General features: G+C 41.1%; 1 protein-coding gene across 2 annotated transcripts in view; it reads right to left on the reverse strand.

Moving 5' to 3' along the window:
* Positions 1-883: 883 nt before the first annotated feature.
* The window catches only part of TESK2 (testis associated actin remodelling kinase 2), a 77,475-nt gene continuing 54,365 nt past the window's right edge, over positions 884-23,993 (reverse strand). For both annotated transcript variants that reach the window (XM_040564867.1, XM_040564868.1), the window contains exons 6-11: positions 16,409-16,491; positions 14,354-14,429; positions 12,626-12,709; positions 11,428-11,514; positions 7,740-7,875; positions 884-5,646 (exon numbers count right to left, since the gene is read on the reverse strand). In XM_040564867.1, coding sequence (XP_040420801.1) covers positions 4,640-5,646; positions 7,740-7,875; positions 11,428-11,514; positions 12,626-12,709; positions 14,354-14,429; positions 16,409-16,491 — 1,473 coding nt within the window. In that variant the 3' untranslated portion in view covers positions 884-4,639. The remainder of the gene's footprint in view (positions 5,647-7,739; positions 7,876-11,427; positions 11,515-12,625; positions 12,710-14,353; positions 14,430-16,408; positions 16,492-23,993) is intronic.

The following is a 23,993-nucleotide window of genomic DNA, read 5'->3' on the forward strand; positions in this document are numbered from 1 at the left end:
CCTTACAAAAAGGTGTGAGAGGGCCCAGTTGTCACATGCAATTAGTTTAATAACATTTTCTATCAAACAGTCAGGGGAGGAAGATGTGATGCTTCTGTCACACACCAGAAGAAAGCAGGCTAGTTCCTCAGGCAAAGCACGTATTTTCATGAATCTTTAGGCAAGCAATACTGCCTTCAGTCACTGCTGGTAGGGCAATTCATTATGACACTCATAATTATTCCCTGTCCTTCTAAGGAAGTTGAGAAGGAAAAGAGTGTTTATTTCTGTTGTTGTTGTTGTTTAAAAAGTGGGAGAGCTGTTCCACCTAATAGTTGTACTTTTAATTTTGGTTACAACATAGATGAAACCTTTGCTTCTACAGGAAAAAAAAGGTAGAAAGCTGTGCTGGGCTAGCTGATTTTAAGCAATGGCAGATCTTTTACACTTCCTAAAGAGGGGAAGATACAGTGGGACTTAAAGCCTGATGTGGTCCTCTTAAACCCTGGTGCATACTTCCCGTGCTTACTGAAGCTAGGCTGTAGGGCTAGGACACTGCAGTCACAATGGCAAGCTCCCTGCAGGCTGAGTGCTATCAAAAGCATCTTGTCTTGTAGGTCACGAGTTGCTGCCTACTCTTCTGAGCACTGTAAGGCAGAGTAGAAAAAAGGCTTCGAGTCTCATGGATTGAGTAGTGTTAACACTTCAGGAAGATGCGGGAGAGAAATAACACAATAAGGATGACAGTTCTCCTTGTTTATAACTCAGCACCAAGTAACAAGTAATGATACCATCTCAAGACAACCATTAATATCACTTCTAGCTTAAGTAAGCATTTGAATCAACTTTTTGTTTGTTTGTTTAACCTAGAAGTGTCCTCTTAATCACAAGACTCCACCCTTGATTTTATTTTTATTTTGAAAGCAAGATGGGAAAGTTTACAAAACCTGACCAAGAAAAAATTATGAAAATATTTAACTGGATTCATCTTTGGTTACTTCTTATTGCAGTTCCAATAAAACATACACCATTTCTATAGTTCAAAAAAAAAGTCAGAAGGTCAATCAACATAAAAACAAGACGTGCTTTCTTTACATATTCATAAATATCCACAATATTAGAAAAGTTGTTTCGCAAAGATTTTTTTTTCTGGCAGTGTTAACTTACTATTATACACAAGCTACAAACTTCTTCCTAAGCCTTTAATTACAAGTTGAGCTATTTACAGTCTGCAAAATATTAAGACGTAAAACTCCTTCATAAATATGAAAATAGATCATCTTGCAAAGATCTTTATACTTAATCAAATATCTGGCTGCCCCTCCTCCCAAAAAAAAGGTTATTTGTTTTGCATAGAAATGTAGTGACATGCAATATAAACAATAGCATTAAGTGCAAACAGGAATTATTCAAGTGTCTTTAGTCGTACTGGCAAAAAATACCAATGTTCTGTTACACAACACATTGATGCCTTTCCAGCAAGTAGAAGTCTACTAAAGCCCCTTGTCTGCACTGCTTCTGAGGGGCAGCGATTCACATGCATCCTCTTAGTTGCATTTTATCAACCTGCAACCACACCAAAAATAGCTTATAACAGACATGTAAATGAATTCAACATAGAAAGATTTAAAGTGAATTAAAAACGTCTTTGATCTCTTCAGGGAACCTAGCAACGTGTAGAAAGTCTTTTAAAAGAGCAAGAATGGCTCCTCTAAGAAAGTCAAAAACCATGATAAAATCCAATCACAATAAAACTTTGTCACATCACTATAAAACAAGGAGTTTGCTGACCACACGTTGGTATTTCTGTTCAGAAATATAGGTATTAGCTGTCAGAAAATGGCCCCCAGTAGAAAAGCACCTTCAGATGGGCAGAAAACCTAGGAGTACCCACTAGGTGCAACCTGGATTCAGCCTTGCACAACCAAAGGGATGAGACTTAGTGAGTGCCAACTGCGTCCAGACCCTTGGAAACGCCGTGTTTGAGCAGGCATTTAGCTATTTTAAGACGGCCTTTTACTCCAGTTTCATGCACGTGCCTCTTTTCCCATGCAGACCAAGAATGCAGGAAAGGCCTGAGCCTTTGGTATCCCTTGGTATTTCTCTTTCTGACATCTCCCCCTCGGTACAAAGAGCTAGAAAAGTTGATAGATGTGCCCTGTGTCAGCTGGCTGCACTCAGAGTGGACGCTTAGGGAAATAAAAATTTAGCCGTGTTGCTTTGTAAAAGAGCCATTCAGGGCAGGGAAACGTTTTAAGAGACAGTGCTGTAAGAGACAGGTGAGGTCACTGTGACGGCTGTTTTAGAGGTTTTGCAGCCTGTCAGAGGGCAACAGGTTACCCAGTGAGGTGTCAGCTCTGATGACCAGGGTAATACAAGCCAGAGGCACGCACCTGTGCTCTGCTGCGGCTGCACACGGTTACAGGCTGCGGGACAGCTTCCTTGTAGCCTGGGGATCCAGAAGTAAACCATTCCTTATTATTGCTCGTTTGTCTGAAGTCACACACCTACATGCATCTTGTGACAACAGAAGCTGGTGCTGGTGGTTTCCCTCCTGAAAGATTACAGTTGTATAAAAGAAAAAGAGGGAAAAAAAAGCAGGCACAAGGCAGGCAGCCAGCTGTCAGTTGAGTTGTGCTGACCAGTTCCCTGTCCTCAAAGGAAATTACACGCACACAGTGCCAGCCCTTCAAGCTGCTCCATACTCTGCAGACAGGATACACGAGACAAGCTACCCTACACATCAGCACCTTCAAGAGGCAGAGGTGTGAGCCACAAGAGGTGATCTTGGTAAGGATGGGCATTTTTCAAACTGCTGACGGCTGCCTAATGCAGCAGAGACTGTGCTAAGTAACTAAAGGACACTTTCTCATTTAATTCTTTGCAGTCATTACAAAGGGATAACTGCCACTTAAATTGAGAGACTTCACAAGAGAAAGTCATAACTCACAGAATAGTTACCTACACCTCCAAAAAGCTCAGTATCTCAGCCAAGAAAGAGCTTAGGCTTTCTTCTTCATCCATTCCTTGAGATGGGAAAAAGAGTAGGAAAAGTCTTGCTTCCATCAGGGAGTACCAGCTTACATTTTCCATCCTTACTTGAGAGCAGAAAGAGTGTAACAGACTACCTGGATGAAACTCTGGACTTCCAACCCCTCAGAGCCTACTGTATCACCTGCTCAGTGATCAGGCAATGAAACCTCAGTTAGGAATGATAATATAGGTTAAAAAAAAAAAAAAACAACAACAAAAACCCCACATCGTTGTAGGCAATGATAGCAGAAGGGCAGGATGTGGAACACATCACCACAGAACAAGCTTTCCCATGCATCTCATCCCAGAGTGGGGATCTCTGATACTGGTTCCAGCAAGCAGCTTTGAAGCACATGCTGCTCCTACAGCTACCTGCTGGTGGATGGAAGAAGAAAAAGAAATAAGTAGATAATCCTGTTTAGTGACAGGAGAAATGAATGAAGATAACAGATTCTTTCTGTAGAAGAAAAAAAATAATTGGGGACAAGCTAATTTTTTTTTTGACAACTCAAAGCCCTTCTGTAAGCCTTCTGCAAAAGCACTGGTGGCTGCAACACTGCTGGCAGCTTCCCTTGAGCAGGGGATTCCTGTCCTCCACCAAGCAGTCTGGTTTTAAATAAGAAACCCTAATTACTGCGCTGGCACCAATGAAATAGGATGTCCTATCAGAAAGGGAAGTGAATGTGTCCCTTCTATCTTAGTGATGATAGTCAGCTGTTAATCTAGATGCTGTATTTATCTATTCTGCAGAAAGAGATCATGGTGTCCATTCAGCTCTTCAGAGATAAGAGCCCCAGAGCTCAGTACAACTGGCACTTTCACTGGCAGTTTCTCAAGAAGCCCAGAAATGTCAGCACCTGGAATATGGCTCCCCTCTCTTGTGCCCTGGGCAAATCTTCCTCCACATCTGGGTCAAGACACATGAAGAGCTGTGCAAGAAAGCGGTGCTCAGTGTCCTGCTTCCCTGCACTAATGCATCATTAATAAATCCCAAGGGAAACAAGAAACACCAGGGAACAGGTTGTTCTTGTTAATTGGAAAGTACTTATCATGTGACTCAGCCTGCAGACTGCAACCAGCGTGAGGGCTTTTGTTTCTGAAAGAAGAGCTTGTTTAATGCTGCAGCACAGCTCTGCTCAGCACAGTTCTAAAAGATCTCTGTGCCCATTTCCAGGACAGAGGCTCTGATTCGCGTGTACTGCTTGCAGAATGTTAATGCAAAACCTGCAGTAGTTTAGAGCAGCTGGTCAGACAGAGGAAAAGGGAAAACCTACAGTTTGCTCTTTCTACCCAATGTGGAACTTCAGGCCTTGAAACGCTCCATGCTGGAATCCAGGTCAAACTCTTTACGTGGAGCCTGCTTCTCGCTACTACCGCTTGGAAGGGACTTAGGGGCCCGCATGGACATTCTGGCTGGAGTAGTTCCCCCTCCTAAAGTAAATCAGGAAGGAAGCATAGCTTGAAATAAAGTTAAAATAATCAGTCTCTCCAGATGCTGTCCGCGGCTGTTTGACAGCCCATTCTTACCATCTGCTGGGTCTCTTGAGTATGAAACCCAGCACCATAGAGAAACAGAGTTTAAGTGACTGGGAACAACTCAAGGATGTGTTCCGTTTGAGCCCTCTCTTCATATGCCACAAGTCGACTGCGTGCTGCCACTTGCTGAGTTGTTGGAGGTCTGAGACAATGGGGCAGTGCTGTCCCCATCGTGCTCCCTGAACGGCCGTGCCTCTCTCCTCAGCACCGTGGAAGGACTAACACTGAACAGAGACTTTGTAGACTCCAGCAGTGTATTTTTCAGTAGGTCATCTTCCACCTCCATCTCTTCAGAAGGGAGACAACCGGCAAACACCTGTGAGGAATGTCCCTCAGAGTTCACTGAATTCTCAGCTGGGAGCCTTTTGTAAGGTAGTGGCTCAGGCTGGGCCAGCGCTAATGGTTGATTACATGCTGGATCTTCACACGTGTTCTCAACAGGGTAAAACCCATTTTCCTCCTGAGACACTGGCCCATCTGAACAGTCCATATCTTCCTCTTGTCCTGGTACAGGAAGAAATTCTGACCTGTGAGGCTTGGCTTGAAAGGGAGGAATCTCTGACACACCGTATTTACTGCTACTCAGGAGTTTTTGCCGAACCTCTGCACTTAGCTGGGTTGGGTCACATCTGCTGACGGTTGAAGACAGTCCACCAAACAGGCCATACTCTTTGTGTGGCAGTTCAGGGGAGACTGGAAGTGATCTGCATTTCCTCCCGGGAGGGAGGGAAAATTCCTGCCAGTCTGTGCTATATGCCTGCCGGAACTGGGACTGGCTGGCTTTCAGGCCACTTCCTGCCTCTGGAGAATGCAAGTCAAACACAAGAGAGATCACAGACTTGCTCGGCATGTCAAAGAATTTTATCTTTCCACCCTTGAGGTCCTCCCGTGCACTGAAGGGATTAACTTTCCGGCCTAAACCTTTGCTTGGTGTATAGTAGGGGTCCTGTACATTTATCTTCCTGGAAGGCTTGCGGGAGAAGATATCCGACTGACTGCGTGATAACCAGATATTCCGACGCGGACGGGGTGACTTGGGTGGGATCTTATCGTCCAGGGAACTCAAACGTTTTACTCCTGGTCCTTTTTCAATTGACCCTGAGTGGAAGGAGAGAAATACCTTTAGCTTAAAAGGGGCAATATGCCCGCATGTCTGCTCCCTCACAGAGCCTTCACAATAACTGTAGAAGAAAAAGGTGCACTTCTGGTGTTCCAAAGCATCTTCCACAAGCACATTTGCTAGTTACTTACAAGTTCCTGCACATACACAATGACACCAGTCTTCTCCCCAGTGTACCACTGGTTTCAAACTTGGAGATTTGGCAGCCCTGTCCACAGGACCTTTTAAATGTAAAGCCAGTCAAAGCTACATTTAAAACGTTCTCTGCTCTTCATTCATACCTCAGACCGATTAAATGTCACCTTGAAGAACTGAGCAAACTCAAATTCAGTTAATGCCATCTTACTTGTCTAGACAGTGAAACTGGACTGCTTCTGTATTATTTTATAATCAAATTTGCCACACACATTATGGGGGATGCTAATTTAGCATGCCAACATTGTCTTCAGGATAAAAAAGGGAAGGAAAATGTACAAAAATCTGAAAGGAATGAAAGAGTCCTTTCAGTCTTCTATGCAAACCCTGTTTTTTAGGGCTCCTTCAAACCTCTTCACTGCCTGTATACTGACACAGCAGAAAGTTCATAGAGTGGTCTTGGAGAAGAACAATTTGCATGTTTCTATACTTATCATTGTGGTTTCCAGACGAGATCGCCCAAGATCTGTTGATGATACTGACCATAAAAGAAAGCAAATACAAAACATAGTCACCAAAGAAATTGTGACATTTTCACCCTGATGGGAAAAGTCTAAGACCAAAGCAAATGCCCTCCTGATACCAAGAGTTAAAATCATTCCAGCCTTGACTCAGTAAGTTATCCAGTACAGAAATTAGGGATACATGTGAATTTAACTGTAATGAGTAGGAGTTAAAAAACTTCTACGTATGTATTTGCATGCATGCAAATAAGTATGCACACACATGAATCAAATCAAAAAGTTTATCACTACAACAGGATGGGAAATTTATAGTTGTTTTGGAAAAGACATTAACTTCTTGAGTGTTTGGGACATGCAGCTGCCACTGGCTCTCAAGGTGCCTCTGAAAAGCTGTGGTAGAGTAATAACAACTGAGTGGATGTAATGACATGATATTTCCTTTTGATTACAATTTCCAGAATGAGCACATGGACTTCTGCTTTTCCCTTTAAATACTGCCACAGTTTAGTCTATAGGTGCTCCACTGAGGAAAGACTATGCAAGTCAAAGAACTGCACGTAACACTTCTCCAGGAAGATACAAATCTGAGCCTTGCTCCAAAGGGATAATGCCAGGAAAACCAAAAAGAACATTGTTTTTTCACTCACGCTTCTCTGATGCTTTCCAGGTAGGGGAGAACTATCACGTGTGCATGCTTCATGAGGTTTGAAATAATTGATTTTCAAAAATATACAGTTTCATATATGCATCTATATTGTCTGTGTAATATATTTTACTGTACTCTAAGTTTCCGACACCAGAAATCTACTAACAGAGAAGAAATCTCAGTCAGAACACGCCCCCACAAAGAACTGACTGCAGTTTGCTCCTCACACCAGGGGGCACTAGACAGCTTTAGAAAAAGCCCTTCGAGGCCAGCATTCCCAAGCAGATAAGGGATTTATCTTTTCCCCAGTTCACAATACTTCTAAGGTACTTTAGAATACAGTGCATCTTCTCTGCTCTTCCTCCTGAGGGAATCTAAGTAGCTTCTAAGTGTTACACATAATATATACCAAAGAAATTATATACCAAAGAAATTATGTATATGCACTAAGAAGTAGCAGGGGCAAAGCAAAAGTTGATGAATTTTCATGTACTTTTAGCTACTTACATTCCCAAATGAACTCCGAATTTCACTTCAAGAGCTTGTGGGCACAACCTTTTGAGGCACTTTAAGGAAAAGCTGTTCTTTCCCAAATGACACTGAACAGTGCACCATTGTTCCAAAATCATTTTCAGGCTTTAGGCAAAATAATTCATAAACTGTATATAGTACCACATTTATCTGAAATCTCAGTATTCAAAATACAAAACACTGTACTCTCTCACTATTAGCCTGCAGCAATTTTTGTGCAAATACAGACGTTTACCTTTGGGTTTTCTTTCATTGTTGTCAAGATTCAAAAATTTTCTGTCTCTCTCACAGTCCTCATTTCTCAGCCGGTTCAAAGTCTCCTCCAGTGTTTTGACAATATCAGCAAATGAAGGACGTAACTTCGGATCCATCTGTGAATGCACAGAAATCAGATCATTTCATGTGGGTTTGTCCATATTATCCTACTCAGTGTTGACAGACAGAAGGATAACTTGAAGGAACTGAAGCAATTCAATACTATTTTAAGAAGTGTGTTGCCATTGGAAAAAAAAATCTAAAGCAGGGGAAAAGGAGACATGAACTAGAACAGAACACTATTATACTGCTCATTTAATTTTCAAGTTGGAAAGATTCTATGATGAGGACATATCTTATAAAGAAAAGGTGGCAAGCTGTTTGACTCAGGACTTGAGAGAGGATTGTTTGTTTTAAACATTTTCCACAGTTCAAAGATGCCTTTCTGTACCCCAGTTATCAGCCAGAGATTATAGAACAATGTAATTTCAAAGTCTGCATGAAGCAATAAGAATTAAAATAGAGCAACTTGGTTATGTTATTCTTTAAAAGTTTGTAATTCTTCCATCATCTCTTGTGGCTTTAATTAAAGCCCACCGAATGGCATTGCTGATTTTAAACTTTCAAATCTTTTATCTCTGCATCTGTTAATTTTCCATACTACTCAGTGTACCAGTCTGTCTTGTGAGGAAGCAAGATTGACAAATTACATGACAAAAGTAATACAACAGAAAAGACTACTTTAGCCCAAGTAAAATATTCTTTCCTCTGCCTCAGCCATCAGTATGTATTTATCAGTATGCATTTATTTATTCACCCTAATATAAATGCATCTCTAAACAAAGCCAAACATGATAACTGTAAAAGAAAGCAAGCAGCTTAATTTAAGTAGTAATTTAGATGGCATTTAATCATTCTGAACACTCACCCTATATATATGTTACAGGTTTAACTACCGTAGGTAGCACTGTCTAATTATGCAGTCAAAAGTTAACCTCATTATACTATTAAAGAGATTCCGCTTGACCTCACTGTCTCCAGCTCCCTAAAGGCTTTTTCAGAGCAGACAGGCCTTGACAGGTATCACCACCGTGCAAAGGAAACAGCGGTGCTTTGTAAATAACAAACCCCACAGACCTCCCTGATACTGTCCTGCAGGTCCTGAGATGGATCGTTGCGAAGAGAACTGGTACGACTGGCAATGCTAGAACACCTTCTAGCAACACAGGGTAAAGGGCTACAAATTCCTACATAATAAAACAAAATCACACCTGCTTTGAATTCAAGAACTGCGATTTCCTGGCATCTTTCTGCTTTCCCTATTTCACTGAAAGGGTAGGGCACGGTAAAACACCAAAGCATATCCTCTGTACTCTGGCAAACTTAATCAACGTGGAAAAATTAGGGGGCTGTTGCATGCTGCGGAAAGTAAGAACGGGTCTCCGTCTATTTTAGTTTGTGCTAGGGAAGATCCAGGACAACAGCAGCAATGAAAAAGTGACTCAGAGCAACATTTGCCTCTTCCATCCTGATCACTCAGTTCCGGCTCAAATGGAATAGAAGGTTCTTCCTCAAAGTTGCAGTTCTCCACCGCTTAGCTCATGCTCATAAGCCTTCTGCATGATCATACGTGATTACATTTATAAGCATTCCTGCAAGAGGGCTTATAATTTGCTGGGGGAGCTGTACATTTCAGACTTCCTTGCACGTACTCATTTTTAAAAACGCTTTGTAACAGCAAACTAAAGAATTTTTAATCCACTACTCACATCTGTTTTTACTGATTTTCTTATGCTGCCCTAAACATGTTTCCTGGCTTTAGAAAACTCCAGGGCTTTGCAAATTAGTTCAGCTAATCAGCTGAGCTATACATCTTACAGTGATTGTCGAGCCATTAAATAATAAAAAGCTATATAAAAATTATCACACAGATCACTTATTACTGGAGTACAGCATGCTTCGGAAGATATAAGACAGCCTTATCTATTTGCTACCTTTTCATTCCACTAGGCAAGCGGTAAGGGAATGGCAATATGCTTCGCAGTGAAATCAGCATACTAATGGCTCGATCACAAGACAGTCATTTCCAGTTTCAGTTCAGGGAATGGACATTTATTATGCAGGAGACAGCATTTGATGATAATCAGTAGGAGAAAATCCTTTTTCTCTGAACACAACAAATTCTTACATGAGAATATAAGACCAGTCACTTCCCCTTTCTTCACGAGTACAGTTCTACTCTGAATTCGTGCTGAAAAATTGCTTTGAATCAAGCACCATGTGTTGGATGCTGTATAATTTCTGGGGACTACAGCTGGGAGCTGAGGTTTCCAGTCAAACGCTACTTCCACCCAAACCCTACAGTGCTCACATAGTCAAAACAATTCAGAAACACGAGTAGAGCATACCACTGTCCTAGTGAAGTAAGCACCACTGTACTAAGGTGAAATCAGAGGAGCAAAATAGCTTGTCCAGAGTAAGTTCCACAAACACGTCTAGCATTAATTTATGCCACCTTGTGTCAAGAGCAGATGTCACCCCCTCACCCATATTCTCACCTGAATGCCATTCTCCCTTCGAGTACGTGCACTTGTACTAATACACTGCAAAGAGAGAGCTTGGGGCAAAGACAACTATTAAAAGAACGGAGAGATGAGACTGCTTCTTTCAGCAGCAGCGCTGACACGAAAACAAAGCCTGAAAATCAGTAACAGACAGGAATAAAAAGCCTGGTCTGAGAGTTTTCTTACAAACGCTCACTAGGACATGGTGCTATTGCTAGTTACAGCATGGCTTGGTTGTGGTGTCCTGAGCAGAGCTTTGTGCAATAAGCAATCTAGAAGGTGTCTCAGCTTCAGGTGAGACAAGTGACATTTCTAGCTTCATCTGAGTTTCTGGAAGCTCAGGTTCTCTTACTTCAGATTAAGCAGTTTACCGAAGGAATCAGTAACCTCTATTATGAGATAATTCACAAAAGGGATCTACTTCCTTGACATTTTCATGCCGATGAGCCATGAAGGTATCCAGTGTTATCATTCTTTTACTCAAATAACGAGCAGAAATTTACTCCGTACTGCACAGTCTATAGCCATACTGATATTAAGTCACTTGGGTTCTTGGGTTCAAGTTAGTTTTGTTTTTGTTTTGTTGTTTTTGTTTGGTTGTGTTTTGTTTTTTTTAATACAATCTTGGGATTTACAGGGTTATCCCTCTTTTCAAAAGGCAGCATATAGAAACTTTAGAGTAGTTTAGTGCCTGCTCTTTATTTGCCTGTCCCCATTTTGTCCCCTCTGTTTATGAGAACAACTCAGAATTCTTTCTTCACAGCTCAGTAGGTCTGTACACAATAACAGCTGGATTTTGTCAGCCCGAGGGCCAGCCAGTGTCAATAACATACAACTGGTTATGATCAGCCTGAGCAGCCTGCAAGAAGCTGTTCAGTGTGCCAGACCTGTTTGTTTGGCATGACAGAACACGGAACAGCAAAAGCAGAAGTCAGACTCTTTTGCAAGGGGAAAGAAAGGGATACAAAAAAATGCAAGGGACTCTCTGAGTTCTCAGAATGTGCACTGCTTAAGTCTCTTCTGTACACACTTTAAGCTTTATCTTCAAAAGCCAGAGGGATTTAACTCCAGTTTTGGCCTGTCCCCTTCAGGTAAGATACTCACATTACAGCAGTTGAAGGCCAGCTGGAGGAAGTCAGGGGGACAGTCTCCCACCATGTGCTGGAAGCCATCATAATCCAATCCAAAATTCTGTACAAACAAGAACACAGCATAGAGAGCAGAGTTGTAAGTGAGGTCTGGCCCAAAATATCTGCTTTTTCAGGGTGTCTCTACATGGAATAACCATGAACACGATCCCTGAGCAGCCACATACAGTGGGTTTTGAGAAAACTTCATGCACACTCCAAACTAGCATTCCCATTGGGATTTATTTGATACAAGATACCTGTAAGAGAATGAGCTGACTTCAAAGCCCATCCTTCTTCCTGGATTCAACTGCAATTCATTGCACTTGAAGTGTTGCCCATGAGGATCTGGAAGCAATATCCTACGCTATCAAGTTTCACCACAGTGATTTTCATAGTGTAAATTAACAGCCTGCTGTAAAACCAGAGGTTTCACTATGATGAAAATTCACCAATTAAAGTAGTTAATTTTTCAATGCATGGTACCACTAGGCCGGTGTCACAAATTATCCAGTTCCTTAAATGCACTTCTATAAGAAGATCTGAAGGACAGAAAAACAAAAGGATCTCTTTCTTACATATAGCGGCTCAAGACAAGCATTTTCAGAACTGGAGGTGGATAGGCAATTTGGAAGACCCCTATGGAGGGCCAAGAGCTGCCTTGCAGATGGGACTCAGCCAAAAGGCAACTGAAGAAAGAAGAAGCATCTCCTCTGATTAGTCAATTTTAGCTCAGATCAACAACGCTTAATACAGTGCATGTAAAAATAAGGGTGAGCTTATTTTAGCTCCTGCCCCTTTCACGAGGCAAGGCTACTTAGAGGATGTAGCATGTCAGAAGTGCTCAGTTCTGAACCTGGCAAGAAATCTGTGTGAGCTATCACACTACAAAAGGAAAGTCCTGCAACACCCTCAATGTTCTGAGGGTTAGGGACAGGTCTGGAGCTTCTGAAAGGACTTCCCCTGATGACTGCTGCTGCACAAAGTCTGTGTCAAAATGTCTTCGATGGAGCTTCTTGCAACAACAGCATAGAATACAAAGGCCTTTTACAGGCTCTTTTTAGTGTAACTACTATTCATCCTATCTTTGGCAGCAGTGCCAGAAGACCTAAAGGCCAGCCATTATCGTGGCATATTTACCACCTCCCACCAACATTATGAACGTAACCACTTACCTCTGTGCGAGGGAGATAGTCTGGATCTGCCTGTATTCTTGCTATAATCTCACACAGAATTATACCATAGGAGAACACATCCGCCTAGGAGGAAAAAATAAATAGCTACATGGTTCAGCTATGAATACACTACTCTTATCTGCTACTGAGTTTCTCCTTACCCCCAACTGGTTATCGAGAACAACTAAACCAACACCACAGCTTTGCAACCACGAAGCAACTGCACTGTAACTAATATTTTCCATGTGAAAAAACATATGCTCACAGTAAAACCCTACTGCAGCACAAAAAGCAATGATGATTTTAAAACTCTTTCAAAAAAAAGCCACTATTAAATCAGCAACATAAAAAAAATCTTTCCTTGCATAAAGAATAGTAAAGTTGCATTTGATGTCTTACAGATGGGAGTAATTAAAAACATAGCCAAAATATGACATGCCTATATATCACTGTGGTTAGAAAGAGGGGTTTAGAATACACGTGCACACAGCTTATCCAGAATGTTAATGCTGTTCTTCAGAAAAAATGTAAATTTTTTTCCCCCTTCTCTCACAGTTCAGCACCCCTGGAGAAAAGAATCTCCCAAAGCTTGAGATACCTAATAACATTGTACGCCCGCCTCCTTTTCCATTGAAATTTCCATGCTGCTTAGTAATCACTTATCTGAGCATCCCTGGAGCTGCACAGTTCCTCAGATTTCCACCCACCTGAACTTACCAAGTAATAAAATTTGGGAAAGCATTCAATAAAAGTCTACAGAGCAGAAACTGGCATCCCTCAGGTATAAGGCAGGCTTATATGTTAACCTTTCACACTGATAGAGACCTGCTTCCTCTTTAGTCTCCCGTGCCCTAGGGTTAGTGAAGAATGTGGCACCATATCTGGGTACTTTATTATTAATTTAGGTCAACTGGAACTCTCAAAGCTTTGAAATAGTAATGATCGCATTTATTACTGAGGTTGCTACTGCTTTCCTCTACGTTTAAAGTACCAACAATTAAACAGATACTGACTACTAGCTAAAAAAAGGTACAGGATGTGGGCTTTATCATGAAAAGTTGCTCTTGCAGGGCTGAACTACACTGTGTTTTAGAGAACATCTTTGCACATGACAGAGGAAACCCTGTGTAAAGAACAACTTGATAGAAAAAATACTATTTCTAGAGCCTAGTGTGATCTGATGCTCCACTAAAAGAAACATTTTCCAGTACCACCAATAGAAAAAAAATGTAAGAAATGCCTTTGGAGAACATTTTTTATCTGGGCACATCACCTTTGAGTACTGTTGATTTTTATTATTATTATTATTTTTAATTAAAGTAATTGTACAAATTTACGGACCTCTTATTTTTAAGAACAGGTCACTAACCTATTGTCAGGAAAGTAACCGCCACCAAGTATCACCAGACATTTCTAGCAAGATCTGGTTAAATCAAGCTGTGTTAGGTAGACAAGTCATTATCACATTCCTGCACATGGGGTTTTTCAGAATGGAAACAGCATAACAGTGAATTATGCTAAAGGCACTTCTATTTCTGCTTAAGAAACTATTCCATGAATTAAAATTATTAGCTGTTCAACTCACACTCTCCCTCAGTCTGAATGACCTACCTAGTATAGGAATGTGACAAATGAAAAAATAACAATAGTATTACGGAAATCTTAAGCCTTGTATACAGATACTGAAAAGAAACAAGTGACAACTAAAGTCTATTTACATGTACCAACCTTTTCATTGTATGGTTCATCTCTGAGAACTTCTGGTGCCATCCAGAAGGGTGACCCCACCACTGGTAACTTTTCACTATATGTAGACGTAGATATTGGAGGGTGAGCAGCAGGAGGAGAGAGAAGAATAATCATTAATGAATTGGTCTGACTCACACATTGCTATAAACTTTCTGCAACTGCAAGCATCTGTAGAAACTTTCACCGTAGGGAAGTCTATACAAGTGGGATCCATAATATACTGCATTTTACTCTAATTTCCTACTGTAGTTACTGGAACATTTAATAGCAAGAGAAGGTGAAAGAGAAAGAAAGCCTAGGTCAATTACTCAACATATTGTATTTCCAGTTCATAAGTGCCTGAGCCCCCCGTCGTTCCTTTTTTCCCCCCTCAATTGTTTTATCTTCAGGTCACATATTTCAATAGCTTTGTTTTCCAAACTCTTGGCAGAGTGGATTCCTTCATCTATGTTTAAAAAGGCTTGTGGAGATCAGTTTCTGGCTAGATGTCAAATTCTCTATTCATTCAGCAGGACATGCAATTACCCCTACATGCATACCTATAGGCAGCTCCCTAAGTATTCAGCATAGCCTGCTTGCACATTTTGTCAAACAAAAAAAAGCCAAGATTCACCAGATACATCTTTTAGTAGGGAAAAGTTAAAAGTAAGTAGAATACAACTGATTTTAGAATAGAGCTGATTTGACATCTCTACAATGCTTCCAATATGGCTGAAGACTGTGGTCTTAAAAAAGGCATCAAGCTTGTCCCCCAGCTGTCCTCGAATGAACACCCACAAAAAGGCCTCTGAAGGCCTCTAAAACCATGGGTTCCTAGACAGAAAACTGGAAACAATATAACTGCATTTGAAAATGATGGTAAGGCTAGATAAGGCTAGACAGAACTGAAATGGTGGCTACAGTAACACTTTCATTATCTTATATAATTAGTATCAAGATACTTGATTTAGCTATTACTATACTCTCAGTTTTCAGGACATCTCAAAATTGGGTATTAAAACCACACCGACGTCTTCCTGATTCTGTGATGGCTTCCTATTGATACAGTTGAAGCTTTCAGAAGAACCTTGAAAGGCAGAGATTCCACAGGAGCATACAAGATACACATTGACTACGCTTATCAGTAGTTTGGAATTAAAGTGTTCGCTTTGTTAAGCTTTCAGATCAATATTTCACCAACATTAACACAAGCCTTCAGACCTCCCAAGCTACTGTTTTAGGGTACGTGCAGTTTAAAAACAGTGCACAGCTGGGATCAACTTTTGTTTTCTTTGCAGTCAGAAGAGCCGGAAGGTTTTTTTTTTATTTTACAGTGAAGCACACACTGGAGAAAATTTGACTGCACATTTAACAGTCAGAATTCTCTGAAAGACAAGTCAATATACAGATGAGAGGACAATTAAATCCTTGTCCTTGACCTCCCTAACAGAGGGATGACAAGAGAACTATTTCAAATCATGACAATAGTTTGTGACAGTCACCTCACCTGTGCACTCCTCAAATGAGTGAAATTCATAGTTTTATCCCATGGAGAGAAAAATGCTGAGCTACTATTAAACAGTAATTTTAATCTCTCTTCTTTATCGACCTGGATCTTAACTAACGCAGAGGTTAAAGAGAAAAATAATGGAATGCCACTGAACGTTGTTTAGAAAAATGGAAAGGAGCTAGAGTTGTTTGGGATCAGTAGAGGACATTTATTATAAAAATCATCCCAATCCAGATTTTTTGTTTGTTTTGTTTTTTGTTTTAAATAACAAAACTCCCAAATACCTGCTTGGAAGATCTACTGAAAAACTTGAGTAAATCCTTTACTCACTGGAGCAGTTTTTAAAAATAAATGACACCACTAAAACAGAACGGACAATAACTAGAATACTGGTCATCCAGCCTGCAGTTCTAGATCAAAGACTGAGTATGCTTGTCGCAAGTTCTATATCAGAATGCAGTAACGGCATTGGGGACTCAGCTTAATAGAGCTTCTGACCTGCAACCACACCACAACTCTCACTACATTTTGATTAGTTCACGTACCTGTGATCTGGAATTTTCTCTGCTAAACCGAAGTCTCCCACTATTGCTGAGTATCCGTTCTCATCGTGTTTTATTAAGCAATTCTGAGGGGGGAAAAAAGAGAAGAGTTATTGTCTGTGCATGAAAACCCTTATAGCATTTGTTTTACTTATTTTAAATCTGGAAGAAGATTACAAGGTATTGTTTGGAAGACATTTGCCTATGAGAAGCTTTTCTCTGAAAGCAACCACCCTTTTCCCCTACCCTTGCCCCTGCACAATCACACGTCTGTCAAACTTAAGATGCTGCAAACAGTCTTACACTTGGTTAATAATCCACTTAAAAACTTGCTGAGAAAGCAGGCAGTCATAGGCAGCACATACCCAGCTAGGTCCTAGCAAGAATTAAGATGACTTAATTCCCTTACTGTTCAAGTATGCAGTACGTGCTGTTTGCTATGACACCTTAAGTTTTCTTTCAGGTCCTGAACCTGACCAGGATACAAGGTTATCAGAACAACGGTTTTGTATATTTTGCTATATTAATTACTTAAAAGGAACTCTGCCTTACAACAGATTACCATCAGAAAATGCAAGATGTTGCAGAGTCACACATGCTTTTAAAGTCTCAAATCAAATTCTTTATTCTACAGTACACCATAAACCTGATTTAAGGGAAAAGGATAATAGGAAAAAGCTGTCAATCTTTTCCTTTCATATGCCCTCTCCAGTGTCAGGAGGAAGGACAATTTAAGGACACACACCAATAATTCTGGTCTGGCAGCCTCACATCACATGCAGGGTATTATCAATTTATATTTGTTGCTTTTATTTACAACTCAGACGTATGATTTGACCATTCCAGTACCACATCTTTTCCCTTCTGACCGAATGAATTAAAAACTGACTTCCTAAGTTTTTCTGTCCTACAAAAAGTGGGGCAAGACAGAATTCACTCCCTTACACACGCCTTACTCCACAGCCTTCTGCGGGCGGTACAACAGCAGTGACAGGCGGCAAAGCCACTGCTGACTCCTACAGAGTGGTACCCTGCATTAATTAGCTGAACAGCAGGAAACACACTTTCTAGCTTTATTGTGCTTGGACGTACAAAAGCCCCTCGCTGACCCGAGAGTATTGGCTTGTCTGTACAATGCAGCTACCAAGGAAAGCGAGTCCCTTGTCTAAAAGATCAAGTCCAGGTCATCGCTGTTTACAGATTCAGAGATGACTGCGGCTCAGGCCGTGCAGTGAGTTTTCTTCCTGCCAATTAAAAGGTTAAGAGAGACATACTTGCAATCACGTAAAGAAAAGGCATCCAAGCCTCCCGAGGTGCAAAGTTCTATTTGTTTAGCATGACTCAAGTGTAATAAGTGCAGTTACTTTGGGGATTCATAAACATGGACGAAGTTAAATCAACCGTGCTTGCCCAAAGAGCAGTAAAGCTTCTCAGTTATGGGCTTTGTTATCTTCTATCAAAGAGCACATTCATTCAGCTCGCCTCTGTTTAAACATTTGCTTGCTGTAAGTGGACTTAAAACTGAGAAGGATAAAACTTTTTTGTAAAAGTCTTACTCAAATGATTCAGCCGTTGGGCATTTCGTTGCGTACCACAGAAACAAGTCTGTGAGGACAGCAGAGTTTTCATAGCGTACTGGAATGCTGACCCTGATACTCCACTGCATAAACCACTTTATTTTATGACACGGGTTGTTCAGCAATTAAAGATTATTCATAATATGTCATTTAAAAAATTTTCTGATTCAAAAGAAATTTACTTTTAAAATCTAGCTTCCCATCTTGCATTAATTGTTTACATTCTGTTCATTTTGAGTAGCAAGAACGCAGTATCTCTTTTTACCACCTGAGTTTTGTGTATTAGGGTTATTTCTCCAATAAGGCCTGTTTTGCAAAGATTTCAGAGAAATATTTTAATTCAGATCAAAAACTATTTTCATAACCAAAAAGCTGTAGAAACAGTCTGACTGAGCATAAGACTCACAATAATCTACAGGGCTGCTTTGATACCAAGGGGGGTGCTTAAACACAACACAAACCTGACAGACAATTTTCCTCCTCAGCGGTACACGATCACATCCCATTTGACATCCACACATTACCGACTGAAGACGAGCAATCCTATTCCCCCCTGAACCCCAGGCAGCCCGAGCACTCAGGTGCAGCACAGAACCGTTACCCAAGTAGATTATTCCTGGATAAAACATAAATTAAACCAATAGAGCAGGCAATCTAGCTGCCACGTAATGCTGCCTGACAGCTCTGAGCTCCTTCCCACATGAGCAGGCGCTGCGTGCTGTAGAGCCAGGCTCCCCTTCAGTGCAGACCTTTGGGGAAATCAAGCAGAACTGACATGGACATCCCACCCCACCTGACGACCCCTTCCGCTCCAAAGGTTCTGCCAGCGAGGCCAGGACACCCCCACAAGGCAACGGGGAAAAGCCCAGGGCTACATTTTATAAATACTCATCAATCGTTCTGCTGTAGGGGGCTGCGCTATGTTAAATGATGTAAATAAGGAAGCTGAACTATTCGCTTTCATTAGCGGAAGCCTGGCTTTTTTCTGCTTATGAAAAAGTACTGACTGTGAGTTTGAATTCATTAGGGTAAGTACAGGAATGACTTTTTACCTACAATTAAATCAGATGTGAGCAGGTGACATGCACCAGAAAAAAAAAGCCAGTGTCACTGCAAGTGCTCACTGTAGTGAGATTAAACCAATTTAATTCAACTGGTGCAAATTTTGACGTAGCTAAATATCAATTTCTTGGAACCCAGGAAGGATAGAAGCCTGTTTCTACCAAAATCAGTAGGACAGCCTTGCTGTGGATACTAGCATGATCAGATGTCACCTTTAAGCCCATACTGCTCATTCAGGAGAAAGTTTTGCAGGTGGTGATGCTTCACTGTGCTGAGAGTCTCCAAGCGCTCGAAGGATGACTGCCAGCACCGCCACACTCCTCCACCAGCCTTCCCATCCTTGTAAAGCCGTTACCCAGCACTGCACCAAATTCACAGCATGGACAGTTTCGTTACCAGATTTAAAATGCAATTCATGAAAAGGAGACTTATACAGCCTAGAGCAGGTGGTAACTAGTAGTTATGTGCAAACAGCGAGACATTTTTAAGCATTCACATTCCGCTACCATGATAAATCAGGATCAAAAAAGGCACAGAGCTCCATTAGAGAGTGAAAGGTTGAAAATAACTTTAAAATTTAAGCTAGAGGTGATATTTTAGTAGGAAAAGTACAGAGCATAACGCGTTGTTTCTGCTGACAAATTTACACTTCCCAGTTTATACAAAAAAGAAAAAATATGCATTAATTTGGTAATTAGTTTAATTACTGGGATTTGGCACAGAGACACAGGAGTTCAATTTCCTCTCTAGCATAAAGGACAGCTTCAAAAACTGCCAGTGAGACGAAATGTCAAGCAGCTTTACAACATGGGCTTTAAGAAAACTTGTCTGACTTACTAGTGCACTGTTTGTATAAGCTGCAAGGCAATAAAACACGAAGACCTTCTCAAGCTTTCTCCTTGGACCTCTACATAAAGAGGGATATTCTTTCCTTTGGCAGCTCACATGGTCACAGAGGGCAGTATTTGACTTCAGTTGGGTTCTTGATGCTTTCTCCCCCCCCGAAACGGGGACCCCATCGGTCCTTCCTGAGGCAGTCTCTTAATAAAAGCAGGGAGTTCTGTACACGAGTCCTAAAGAGTTAAGGGAGCTGTTTATGCAGAGACAGATGTGAAAGAACATAAAGCCCCCTTTGTGTGTTACAGCAGCTTAACATCTGCTTTGCACAGCATAATCCTAAGATGAATGCAATATTCTACTCTCCCTTTTACACAAACAAAACCCGAAAATAGACTGAAAAGTTTCAGAGTTAAAAATAAGTTGCTCAGATGAAGAAACCTCATCATTTTGTTTTATGACATACAAGCTAAACTCCTCAGAGATTTTATTGCACTCTAGAAAAGAGACATACTCCTGATGTACTCCTGATGTGTCATTTGCAATCCTCTGATGACTGTTACTGAATTAAAATACTTAAATGCATCATCTGTGTTTAAAGTGCCATCCCTTAGCAGAAACACCATTGACAATTTAATGTGCAACAGGAAGTTCACAATACTGTACATGTTTTCAAGACTAAAACCAATATGTTTAAGGGACAGGCTCCATTTTGGTCTCAAAGTACCAGTAAAAGTTTAGTGTTATCATTAGAAATAAACTGTAACAGCCTGCTTTTTTTTTTTTTTTTTCCAGTGCAAACCCTCCTGTGCTGTGCAAAATACCCAGGCAAGAGCTCAGTCTAGCACAAAGGGGACCTTACAGAAGCAGCAGCAAGTAGAAGACCGATCAGACAAAGGTTCTGTTCATTGCTCGGGGTTTATTTTGTTTTGACCAAAAAAACAGCGCACAAGGTAGGGAGTGAGGGGATGTCACTCTCAAGCCCGAAGGCAGGGAGTTTACCTTACATCAGGTAGTCCACAGTGACTGCTCACGTGCGTGATTCTGTAACTGAGACCACTCATCTCTCCGTGAAAGAAGGGCAAGCCATTCCACATTTACTGTGAAGCGAAAGCCTATGTTGGCAGGAATACACACACACACGTTGGCCTAGAGATCAGAATTCCTCCATAGATTTCACCACCAATGGAGCTTACCTAAAGCTGCTCACCACCTACTATTGGTTGTAAGACCTCGTTTTCAATCGCACCCAATTCTGGAAAACCAAAAGGCACACACCTACGATCTGCAGGCTGGGAAGAGCCAATCCAACCACCCTGAACCTCTGACAGATCCAAGTTGGGCTGTTGCTGTCACTCAGGGCAGACCAACCTGATCAGCTACAGAAGCCCGTGCCCAGGGCCCGAGGGCAGAGCTGCTCACAACACGGGTGAATGCCAGCTCTCCGGCCAACCCTCTCCTCCAGCAAGCTCTCCCGATGCGACAGCGGGGCAGCAGGAAGGGCACAAGTGGGGTGTCAGGCCTGACATCCCCTGGGGGCTGCCACATCGACTATACTGACCTACATCTGCTCCTCGCTACTGTTCCTTCCCTCTGGCTTTCTACAGTAACACTGCTCTGCTACGTGGTGCAATTAGGCAGGGAGAGATCATCCTGCCATATACTAATTGTCATAACAATTAATTTTCAATCCTAGATTGACAGAGGATGGTTACTTTTTCTTTAAGCCTTTATGCATCCAGCACACATACACATACATTGACACTCCTGCACAGAAAGTCTCAGTTTATAGTTCACTCAAGGCAGGTAAGTTTCTAGAAAAAATACCTTCCTCTTCATCCCAGCAAACTCAGCATCTGTTCTGACTTTTGTCTAAATCCTTGTCTTCACCCTCAGGTAATTAATGAAGTCCTCACATCAAGTCCCGAAGCTCACCGAAGAAGCACAGTACAGAACACTATTGAATCTACCCTTATCCCATCCAGATCACAAGCTCTCCCCTATGGACTGAGCCTCTCAAATCTTCCTTCACCTCGCTCATACGTTGACTATTTAATAGTAAAAATGGAAGGCAACTCAACCCATCAGCAGTACAAACCTGGTAAAATACAAAATACATTTCCACTAGTAAAATTCAAAAGTACCCTGGTGCTTAAAGTCTGGTGTTTCATCTACTTCACCTCCTAAGAAGAAAACAGGCAAGTACATACATCACTTCAACAAATAAATAAATAGAACTGAGGAACTGGACAACATTACAGTACAACCAGCTACCCGGAAGGCAGCTGACGACAAACTTTTATCCACACACAGTACCCTTAGTGCTAAGACCCACCCAAACACAGCATAACCACTTGTAAATTCTTGCTGGCGCTGGTGGTGGTGTTAAATGTGGACTGTTTCGTTTATTATTTTTAATAACCCTTACTACTTCCTGTGGCCACTGATGTGCTTGCTGGTACACTGAAACCACGCACTCACCCTGCATTTTCTAAACAACGGCTTACACCAATTGAGCAATAGATAACATTGAAGCGCTGTTAGGGCAGCTCCAGAGAATGATAGGTAATCATGCAAAGCTCTGAATAAAGGCATTCACGCTCAGGAAATGGATTTTCATAGGACTAGCCACCACAGCATGTGTTTATGGTAAATACTGCAGGCGATCTCCTTAGTTACTTTGGTTCCTTCCAGTAACTCTACTTCCCCACTCTCAAATGCGCTAAAATTCATCATGAACTGGAAAAAAGGGGGGAACACGAAGTTATCTTTTCAGTTATTTTTATGCACTTATCTGCACACTCCAAGGTGACCTAAATGGAGCTTTCTGAGCCTATCACAAACTGACATGTCTTCAAGTCTGGGCGTTTGTCATAAGTTTGACACCCTTGAATTCAGCACCTTTCATTTGAAAGGCCATTCAAAGAAATACTTTACTGCTTCAGTGAAATACTTCTTTCACCTACCAGTTGAACATTTTTTCCCTTGGCTAAATGCATGTCCTTCATCTGCTTAACAATATGCTGAGATAATTTCAAAAAAAAGTGGATGGAAGGCTAGTAGTCACTTGGATTTTCAAACACGCTGTACTGAGTTTTTATTTATAAAAGCTGCTTCTAATCTTCAAAAAAAAAAATGGTTCCCCTTAGGTTAAGATTATGTTTTTTCTGGACGCTTTTGGCTGAAGTGACATTATAAAGTCTTCCCAAGACAGTTTTTGGGGTATTTTCATGTTACAAGTCCTGAGTAAGCTTAAATAGGGTCATTAGCAGACAGGACAGCAGTCATCACAGGCTGCAATGGATGGCAGGATCCAGTATGAATACTGGGGCAATTTGTTCCCAGAGCTTAGTGCTCTGTGAAACTAGAAGCAGTCAATACTTCTAGCTGAGTTTGAATTAGCTAGCTACTTCAGCCCAGTAAATCCATACAAGCTGTCACCAAAGCAGTTCAGACCGATCTAAGTCCATTGAAAACTCTGCCACTGAAATACCGTTCTGGAGGATAGTTAATAAATTCACCAAGAGGTGAGACACTTAACATCAGCAGTCATAAACAATACAGGTACCTTGCCCGTACGCCGAAGCAATGGAGAAGTCTTAGTTTGTGATGCGATCATTAAAACAAACAGGAGAAAAAAGCTCAACAGATTACTAGGAACTCATTAAATATTTTTAAGATCAAACTTCAGAAAAATGAAAGCTTCATTTCAACATTAGTGTTTGAGCAACAAATTAGGGCAGTTTGAATTTTCATCACATGGAATTTAACTTGTATGATATAATAGTTACATTGCTGAATTAGTCTATTCAAGAACTGGAATTCCAAACCAGCCCACCAGAGATTCTAGGAGTTCTTTTTTAATTCTTTCCCTTCCCATACAAGATTCCTTCATTCCAGTCTCCGTATAGATTCCTTCTTTCCTAACCAACTTTTTCTCTTTTTCAATCCTCGTAAGACCACTGAAAAAACGTAGGTAAATTGGTTTGGTCTTACTGACCATAGAAATGGAAGAAATATAAAACAGTACTGTGAATTAGTAAAGAACAGCCACTCTTCCTGTTGAAGGAAGATTTGTGAAATGTATTGGGAAACAAAACAAAACTAAAATT

This window comes from Cygnus olor, chromosome 8 (assembly GCF_009769625.2).
Source record: "Cygnus olor isolate bCygOlo1 chromosome 8, bCygOlo1.pri.v2, whole genome shotgun sequence".
NCBI classification, from domain to species: Eukaryota; Metazoa; Chordata; class Aves; order Anseriformes; family Anatidae; genus Cygnus; species Cygnus olor.